The 10,363-nt window shown below is 40.7% G+C and overlaps 1 protein-coding gene across 1 annotated transcript; it reads right to left on the bottom strand.

The window, feature by feature from the left end:
- Positions 1 to 8,704: 8,704 nt before the first annotated feature.
- Positions 8,705 to 9,774, bottom strand: LOC135199081 (uncharacterized). The gene is made up of 2 exons (XM_064226997.1): positions 9,626 to 9,774; positions 8,705 to 9,536 (listed from the first exon to the last, which is right to left on the bottom strand). Exons 1-2 carry the CDS (start codon positions 9,772 to 9,774, stop codon positions 8,705 to 8,707), a joined length of 981 nt encoding a protein of 326 aa, XP_064083067.1.
- Between the last annotated feature and the right edge of the window lie 589 nt (positions 9,775 to 10,363).

Genomic DNA, 10,363 nt, shown 5'->3' with positions numbered 1-10,363 from the left:
TATATATATATATATATATATATATATATATATATATATATATATATCTTCTAGGGCACAATTTTTCACGGATACAACATTCATTGAATAGAATGGCTTTTTTCACTGTTTACTAGCTTTTTTTGAAATTGATTCATATTTTCTAATTATTTTTCTTCACTTCATTGTTCAGGTTACTAATGGACACTAATGGGGTTCTTCCATTTACTCCAGTATTTTTACACAAAAACGCGACAGCTGTTTCGTCAACCTATACGTATTGACGTTATCAAGCGTACTGATACAAATATGAGCCTACATGCGTTTTGTGACGTCATGAGGACGGAAAGGTAGTACAATTGCCAGATACCTAGTTTTAAATATTTACAAAAGACTATAGTGAAACAAAATAAGACAAATAAATAAATATGTTAACAGAAATTATATCAAAAGTTGAAAGTAAGTTATTATATACAAATTTTACATAAATATATATTAATTACATATATGTTTAATTAACAAAAATGTCAGTGTGCGCTCGTGTCCCGCGTGTCTTGTCCCACGCGGTTGAAGGGCTGCCCTCCTACACGAGGGCAAAGATCGGTCTGCCTCGCGTTGGATGTTAAGGTTTGGGCGTTGCGTGGCGATGCTGACTGGCTTCTGATATCAATAAACGATTGTAGTGCCTTCCTTGTGGATTATTTTGGTGTTTGTGAGAAGTTCTAGCAAGGATGGTTTTTTATTGTGGGTATCCACAAAGTGCTGGTGAATAGCACCTTGGTTTCTGTGGGCCTGCATGCGACGTTTGAGTGTAGTTGTTGTGTGTCCGATATAGCATTTTTGGGGGGACTGACATTGCTCGTCAGCACAGACAAACTGTAAACTATATCAGATTCAACCTCTTTCTCCGTCGATGGAGCCGTACTATTTTTCATTACCAGTGAGGCCGTAAGGTTTGGCTTGCAGTAAATTCTTGCTGTTTATTTTGTTTATATGGTGCTAGGGGGGTGATTCCTCTTCGCAGTATACCAAGGAGGGCTTTCCTTTCGTCTTCGTGGTGTTTGTTGTATGATATCTGGTGGTATATCACTATTTCTTTGTCTTTGTCTGTGTTGTCCCTCGGGGTCGGGTTTTGGAAAGCCTCTAATCTCTTTTTGACAAACTTGCTGGATCATGTCATCTGGGTAGCCGTTATTTGTGAGTAGCTGTTGAACTCTGTTAATTTTCTTCGTTCGTCGCTTTCCACGTCGAACAGTGTGTTAAGGCACGTTTTATGTATGCATTTACCACAGACCGTTTATATGCATCAGGGCATTCTCCTCTAGCATTTAAGCATCTCCCAGCATCTGTCTTTTTAGTGTATACGCGGTATTGTATTTGTTGTTTTTCTGGGTCACAAGTACGTCCAAGAAGGGGAGCATTTTCTCATTCTTTTTTTTCTACCGTAAAATTCAATGTAGAATTTACTCGGAGTTTATTCACTAATTCATCTATGTCATTTTCGCCCTTTGTTGTGATAAAGATATCATCAATATATCTCCCATAGATTCTGGGTTTGGGTGTTGTTCTTCAAAAGTGACCTCTTCTGTGTGTGCCATGTATGCGTTTGCAAAAAGAACCCCAAGGGGGGAAAACCATTGCTACGCCGTCCTTTTGCCGATATATTTTTCGCCCCTATGTGAGAGGAATGGGGCTTCCTTTGTACATGCTTCTAGCATCTCTTTTAAGATCTTTTTCGGGTATCGGTAATGGTGGTTTTTCAGACCGGTATATCTTTGTTCATGATGATTTGTATTGTTTCATCCACTGGTACGTTAGTAAATAAACTTTCGAACGTCCAGAGATGCTATGTCTTCGTCGGGTGTGGTGTCTTGCAGTAGATCGATGAATTCTGTCGATGATTTTAGCGAGAACGTTTGAAGGAATGTACGGCGTTATAATTTCGTTCAATTTCTTAGCCACTTTATACATGGGGGATGTCATTTTGGGATATAATGGGCCGTAATGGGTTTCCCTGTTTATGGATCTTGACTGTGCCGTAGCAGTATCCGGGTGCAAAGTCTCCGATGATTTTGGAAAGTTTACTGTTCTCTGTTCTTGTTCGCTTTTTTCTGTTAGTCTCATCATCTTCTTTTGAGGTCATTTGTCGGGTCTTTTTTAAGTGGCTGAAACTTATTCGTATCACTTAGTATATTACCATTTGGTGTCGTATTCATCTCTGTTCATTATGACGTACACTGCGGTTTTATCTCCTTTGCGTATTATTATGTTTCGTTTTCCCCTCAATTCTTTTGCCGCTTTCTTTAGCTGGACTGACTATGCGACTAAAAGTAGTTACCACGTGTTCTATTGGCCTCACCCAGTAATTCAGCGATGCACTCTTGTTTAAGTATACCAAGCCCTCCTTGGTATACTGCGAAGAGGAACACCCCCCCTAGCACCATATAACAAAATAACAGCAAGAATTTACTGCAAGCCAAACCTTACGGCTCACTGGTAATGAAAAATAGTACGGCTCCATCGACGGAGAAAGAGGTTGAATCTGATATAGTTTACAAGTTTGTGTGCTGACGAGCAATGTCAGTCCCCCCCCAAAAATGCTATATCGGACACACAACAACTACACTCAAACGTCGCATGCAGGCCCACAGAAACCAAGGTGCTATTCAACCAGCACTTTGTGGATACCCACAATAAAAAACCATCCTTGCAAGAACTTCTTCACAAACACCAAAATAATCCACAAGGAAGGCACTACAATCGTTTATTGATATCAGAAGCCGTCAGCATCGCCACGCAACGCCCAAACCTTAACATCCAACGCGAGGCAGACCGATCTTTGCCCTCGTGTAGGAGGGCAGAGCCCTTCAACCGCGTGGGACAAGACACGCGGACACGAGCGCACACTGACATTTTGTTAATTAAACATATATGTAATATATATTTATATTTAAAAATTGTATATAATAACTTACTTTCAACTTTTGATATAATTTCTGTTAACATATTTATTTATTTGTCTTATTTTATGTTTCACTATAGTCTTTTGTAAATATTTAAAACTAGGTATCTGGCAATTGTACTACCTTTCGTCCTCATGACGTCACAAAACGCATGTAGGCTCATATTTGTATCAGTACGCTTGATAACGTCAATACGTATAGGTTGACGAAAACAGCTGTCGCGTTTTTGTAAAAATACTGGAGTAAATGGAAGAACCCCATTATGTGTCCATTAGTAACCTGAACAATGAAGTGAAGAAAATAATTTAGAAAAATATGAATCAATTTCAAAAAAGCTAGTAAACAGTGAAAAAGCCATTCTATTCAATGAATGTTGTATCCGTGAAAAATTGTGCCCTAGAAGTATTAAATATAATGGCCGGGCACGGTCGAGTTGGAAACGAGGTGGAAAAATGCCCTCCGACGACGAATGGAAGAATCAGCAGAAAAGATCACCAAAACTGCAAGAGAAAGAGCAACAAAGTGGAGTGAATTCTGTAATACTACTACACAGAGACCCAATGTGCTGTGCAACAACAAGTGGAAAGAGAAATAGAAAAGCATTCGAAAATAGTCAGTGCAAGGCATAGCAAAAAGCTTCTGATATTAAACGGTGGACCAGTGAGAAACGAAGAGAAAAAAGCCGGGTATTATTAACCTATCAGGAATAGAGTTAAATGAACACCAAAAGCAGTTACTAAATCTAGCTGAACTGCCCATTACATACGAAAACCACACCCTGAATCCAAGAGGATAATACAGAAGTGTTAATCGATAAACTACTGCGACTGAAAGAAGAACGCAAAATCGAAACTTAAACAAGAGTGCATCGCTGAATTACTGGGTGAGGCCAATAGAACACGTGGTAACTACTTTAGTCGCATAGTCAGTCCACAGCTAAAGAAAGCGCAAAAGAATTGAGGGAAAACGAAACCATAATAATACGCAAAGGAGATAAAACCGCAGTGTACGTCATAATGAACAGAGATGAATACGACACCAAAATGGATAATATACTAAGTGATACGAATAAGTTTCAGCCACTTAAAAAGACCCGACAAATGACCTCAAAAAGAAGAATGATGAGACTAACAGAAAAAAGCGACAAAGAACAGAGAAGTAAACTTTCCAAAAATCATCGGAGACTTTGCACCCCGGATACTGCTACGCACAGTCAAGATCCATAAACAGGGAAACCCATTACGGCCCATTATATCCCAAATGACATCCCCCATGTATAAAGTGGCTAAGAAATTGAACGAAATTATAACGCCGTACATTCCTTCAACGTTCTCGCTAAAAATCATCGACAGAATTCATCGATCTACTGCAAGACACCACACCGACGAAGACATAGTCAATCTCTGGACGTCGCAAAGTTTTATTTACTAACGTACCAGTGGATGAAACAATACAAATCATCATGAACAAGATATACCGGTCTGAAAACCACCATTACCGATACCCGAAAAAGATCTTAAAAGAGATGCTAGAAGCATGTACAAAGGAAGCCCCATTCCTCTACATAGGGGCGAAATATATCGGCAAAAGGACGGCGTAGCAATGGGTTCCCCCCTTGGGGTTCTTTTGCAAACGCATACATGGCACACACAGAAGAGGTCACTTTTGAAGAACACCCCAAAACCCAGAATCTATGGGAGATATATTGATGATATCTTTATCACAACAAAGGGCGAAAATGACATAGATGAATTAGTGAATAAACTCCGAGAGTAAATTCTACATTGAATTTTACGGTAGAAAAAAGTAATGAGAAAATGCTCCCCTTCTTGGACGTACTTGCCCTGACAGACAACAAATACAATACCGCCGTATACACTAAAAAGACAGATGCTGGGAGATGCTTAAATGCTAGAGGAGAATGCCCTGATGCATATAAACGGTCTGTGGTAAATGCATACATAAAACGTGCCTTAACACACTGTTCGACGTGAAAGCGACGACGAAGAAATTAACAGAGTTCAACAGCTACTCACAAATAACGGCTACCCAGATGACATGATCCAGCAAGTTTTTTGTCAAAAAGAGATTAGAGGCTTTCCCCCAAAACCCGACCCGAGGGACAACACACAAGACAAAGACAAAGAAATAGTGATATACCACCAGATATCATACAACAAACACCACGAAGACGTAAAGGAAAGCCCTCCTTGGTATATCTGCGAAGAGGAACCACCCCCCTAGCACCATATAACAAAATAACAGCAAGAATTTACTGCAAGCCAAACCTTACGGCCTCACTGGTAATGAAAAATAGTACGGCTCCATCGAACGGAGAAAGAGGTTGAATCTGATATAGTTTACAAGTTTGTCTGTGCTGACGAGCAATGTCAGTCCCCCCCCCAAAATGCTATATCGGACACACAACAACTACACTCAAACGTCGCATGCAGGCCCACAGAAACCCAACCGGTGCTATTCACCAGCACTTTGTGGATACCCACAATAAAAAACCATCCTTGCAAGAACTTCTCACAAACACATAATCCACAAGGAAGGCAACTACAATCGTTTATGATATCAGAAGCGTCAGCATCGCCACGCAACGCCCAAACCTTAACATCCAACGCGAGGCAGACCGATCTTTGCCCTCGTGTAGGAGGGCAGTCCCTTCAACCGCGTGGGACAAGACACGCGGACACGAGCGCACACTGACATTTTGTTAATTAAACATATATGTAATTAATATATATTTATGTAAAATTTGTATATATAACTTACTTTCAACTTTTGATATAATTTTCTGTTAACATATATTTATTTGTCTTATTTTAGTTTCACTATAGTCTTTTGTAAATATTTAAAACTAGGTATCTGGCAATTGTACTACCTTTCCGTCCTCATGACGTCACAAAACGCATGTAGGCTCATATTTGTATCAGTACGCTTGATTATAACGTCAATACGTATAGGTTGACGAAACAGCTGTCGGCGTTTTTGTAAAAATACTGGAGTAAATGGAAGAACCCCCATTATGTGTCCATTAGTAACCTGAACAATGAAGTGAAGAAAATAATTAGAAAATATGAATCAATTTCAAAATATATATATATATATATATATATATATATATATATATATATATATATATATATATATATATATAGCAAGTATAAAAGACTCGTTAAAAACTCTGGTTTAACGGTAAGGACTTTATTTCAGTGACTGTCTTCCACCCTTATTCCACCCTTATCAGGTATTTGATAGGGTGGAAGTCAGTTTCCCCCGACCGAAATATAGCCGGTAACATTAAACTAGAGTGTTCTCATGGGCCTTTCACACTTGAGACGTATCCTGTTTTAACAGAAGAATTTATACAAGTCTATAGTGTGTGTGTGTGTGTGTGTGTGTGTGGTGTGTGTGTGTGTGTGTGTGTATGAGAAAAGCAAGGCATCCTTGAATCTCCTCAAGAAGTGGAATTACTGGGAGAACATTGAGGATGAAACTGATTTGTGATCGCCAAGCGAAGAGTTTGTCATTTATCAGTACCACAACGTTTGCTGGCACTAAGATATCTAGAAAAAATGACCATGAGGTATACCTACGATCTCGAGGTTTTTGATGATGGTGTCGAAAGTTTTTGTAAAACTGAACTGGCCATTATAAGAAATAGGAGCCGACAATGTTCATAGGAGGAAATGCTTTCCTTATGCAACTTTACCTTAGAGCTGTATGATATACAAGGGCGCAAGGTGGCTCTTCAGTTTTTTGGAACTTCCTCACTGCCCAGTGAAAAAAAAACAGAAATTATGCAATTTTGAGACAGAGAGAGAGAGAGAGAGAGAGAGACGGAGAGGAGAGAGAGAGGAGAGAGAGGAGAGAGAGAGAGCGAGAGAGAGAGGAGGCAGGTAGTGGCTTTTAATGCAACACTGAAGACATTGGGGTGATTTTATAATCATCTTCACATAGTTCCTGAAAGTTGATCATATTTCGAAGAATAGCATTTGCCCATGATGCATGATTTTTCTTTGAAAAGCCTCTGAATAGCCATATAAAACGTCATCAAAGGTTAATTGCGAGGGGCGATACAGTCTTGCTAAATGCATTACGGTTACAGTAAGAATATTGCAGTCAAATACCTTACCGCAATACATTTAAGAAATCAAAGCAAGATTGAAATAAATTATTTCACCAACACTGCAAGTAGAATATTGATTATGCCTTGTGCTTGGCTATCAGAAAGGTGGCAGAGTATACCTGGATTAATATCTTGAAAGGAAACCAGGAAAACAAAGGACGAACAACATGCGCAATGGGGCGTGTCCCCCCCTCCCCCATGCCACTAATCAGTCACGCTTGTATAACAATATTTGCAGCTCAATCCTTTCTTTCTTTTTTTTCTTTTTTTCAATTTTTTAACAAAGGCCACGGTTAGTCCGACCGTTGCATTGGCTGAGTGGAGCTTAGTCGCATTGAGAGACAAACCATTCATGATGAATATTACTCTGCCGTGCTTGGCTCGAATGATCTTAACGCACGCGAGGCTCATATTTCAACCTGTCTCGGCCAAATGATACTCCATTGTGAAAATTGTTATTATCCCATTTTGCGTTCCCTTAATATCATAGTTCCTCCTCCCCCTCTTTGTTATCTTTCAATAGATAGTTAATATAGGGCTTCACTAAAACACTTACGTAAATCCTTAGCCATATAATACGTGAAAATGATAATTATTAGTATTTAAAAATTATACACTGGAGGAGCTTTGACAGTGGCGGGCTATGGCGTAGACTAATTGCAGTGATACCAGATACAGACAAATGAATGAGCGCACCACAAAAATGATATAAATGCTATAATAATTCCTCTATGCTCCGATAAACATGAATAATTTGCATTTACGTATTCCTAACGCAACATGTATGCTAAATGTTGCATTAGAAATACAGGTACATAATAATAATAATAATCATACATATAAGTAAATAATTGTATAATCCATCATCCTCCCCCTCCCCTTTGCGTTCAAATGAGCTTTATGAACGGGTATGGAGTCTAGGTGAACGTCGATACTCTAGGTGAGTGTCACTTTGCGGTTTGTTGACTTGTAGCAGGGGTGGCTACATCCTTCTTCTTTGAGACTGTTGCATCTCATCCCGCAATTGTGAATTAGGGAGATGTACAGGGCGTAAGAAACGGCGGTTACGCCATAATATTCTTCCTGAGGGTAACTTCACATAGTAGTCTCGCGACTTGCCGATGCCCATTATAACGCCTGTCTTATCCCATCGCTTAGAGATAGGGTCTTGAATCCGGACATTATCATCAAGCTTAAGTGGTGCCAAAGGGTGTGCATGGCTGTCATACCGTATTTTTGGCTGCTTGAGAACATGATGCTACACGACGGTCGTATTCTTCTGCTTTCGCTTGCCATTCCTGCTTGAATGATGATGCATGGGCTGGGACACATGATCGGAGGGCTTGGCCATATAATATCTGTGCTGGAGAACGGCCAGCATAGTTATGGAGTATTCGTATCTCCAACAATCCTCTGTCAAAGTCTTCGGTGTCGATATTCCCAGAAGGTGCTACCTTTAGGATAAAATGTTTGACCTTCTTTACAGCTGCTTCAGCATGGCCATTGCTTTGGGGATAGTGGGGTGTGGACATCACATGTTGAACACCCCATCTGCCCAGAAAATTCTTGAATTCAGAGCTGATGAACTGAGGTCCACCATCTGTCATTAGCCTTACAGGAACACCTAAGTCTCGGAAGATGTGGCTGAAGTGTCGTTGTCGTTGCTTTCTGCTGTAGTATTAGTACCAAATTTTACCACTAGTGGCCATCCAGATAGCCTGTCTACATACACGAGGAAAGATTTCCCAGCAACACTGAAGAAATCAGCCGATACAGATTCGAAAGGACGAGAGGGGTTCTCGTTGCATAACCACGGCTCCTGCTGTTGACTTGGCTGCATTATCTGACATGGCTCACAGGCATGGACCGTATTTGCTATATCTGAATTAATACCTGGCCAATATACAGTCTGTTTAGCCCGACGCTTAGTTGCCTCCACACCACGATGGCTGTCATGAAGGCGTGTTAAAATATTGCGTCGCATAGCTGAGGGAACCACTATTCGGGCTCCGTACAATACAAGGTCATCATCGGTGTATAATTCCTCCCTTATTTTCCAAAAGGGTAGTATGTCATTGTGGAGGTCGTAGCAATGACTGGGGAATCCATTGGCAACGTTCTGGAGGAGTCTTGTGTATGAGGGGTCCTCACGTGCTGCGGTGCGAATTTCTTCCAAGGTAAGATCTTGTGTAGTTGATGTCTTCACCTCTGAAATTGCGTTGACGGTCTTGGCTATTACACTCCTTAGGGAAAGATGGGTTTCACTATTTAGCATATCATCCTCAGACGTTGGGAGGCTCACAGGGGAACGTGAGAGGGCATCAGGGATGCAATGTTCCTTGCCCTTACGCCACACTGCAGTGAAGATATATGGTGAAACTTTCTCTTTTAGACGTTGTAGACGTGTGTTTTCCACTGCATCCAAAGTATATGTATTCAAGATGGGTACCAGGGGTCTATGGTCAGTCACCAATGTGAAATGGGGTAATCCAAGTAGAAATGACGACATTTAGTCATAGCCCAAACTGAAGCTAAACATTCCAACTCAATGGTGGCCCATCTAGTTTCTGCATCAGCCAAAAATCGTGAACCACACTGGACCAAGCGGAAATGGCCTTCCCCGTGGTCTTGCAGAAGGGCATATCCTATACCATATAAACGAGAAGCATCCGTTTGCAGTATAGTGGGGCACATCGGGTCAAAATGAGCTAGCACAGGTGGCTGAGAGAGAGCCTTTTAACACTGGCAAAGGCAGCATCGTGATCTGCCCGTCCACGTAAAGGATCTCTTGGGGCTCATTAGTGGTCGAAGTGGATCTGCTGCAGCTGCAAGATTGGGTGAAAAATCTGTCAACTGGTTAGTAAGGCCAATGAATGACCTTAAATCTGTCAGATTTGCTGGCTTCGGGAACTCTGATATAGCTCGAACCTCTCCTTATCAGCTGCAATTCATCTTCAGATAATGTGTATCACAAAATGATACAGCAGGGCTAGCAATGATAAAACTTTTCTGCATTTAAAGTAATACCATGAGTCCTACAACGTGACAAAAACTTTGTTAACTCTGCATAAGTGAGAATAATAATCCCTATCATATACAAGAATGTCATCCACCACCTTAACAACACAATTTTGGATGCCTTGAAGGGCAACATCACCTCTCCTGCAGTAGGCATCTCCTGAGCACTGAATCCCATAGGAGAACGACGATAGCGATACCGACCATAGGGCGTGATGAATGTTGTAAGGGCTTGGTCTTCCTCTGCTAGTGGGATCTGCCATAC

Source organism: Macrobrachium nipponense, chromosome 25, assembly GCF_015104395.2.
Source record: "Macrobrachium nipponense isolate FS-2020 chromosome 25, ASM1510439v2, whole genome shotgun sequence".
NCBI lineage: Eukaryota > Metazoa > Arthropoda > Malacostraca > Decapoda > Palaemonidae > Macrobrachium > Macrobrachium nipponense.
This window is presented reverse-complemented; position numbering and strand designations above follow the sequence as displayed.

Coding starts and splice junctions, on each gene's coding strand:
- LOC135199081 (XM_064226997.1), bottom strand. CDS start 9,774: ATGTGCCCCACTATACTGCAAACGGATGCTTCTCGTTTATATGGTATA. Junction 9,537..9,625: donor ACTAGATGGGCCACCATTGA/GTTGGAATGTTT, acceptor GACTGACCATAG/ACCCCTGGTACCCATCTTGA.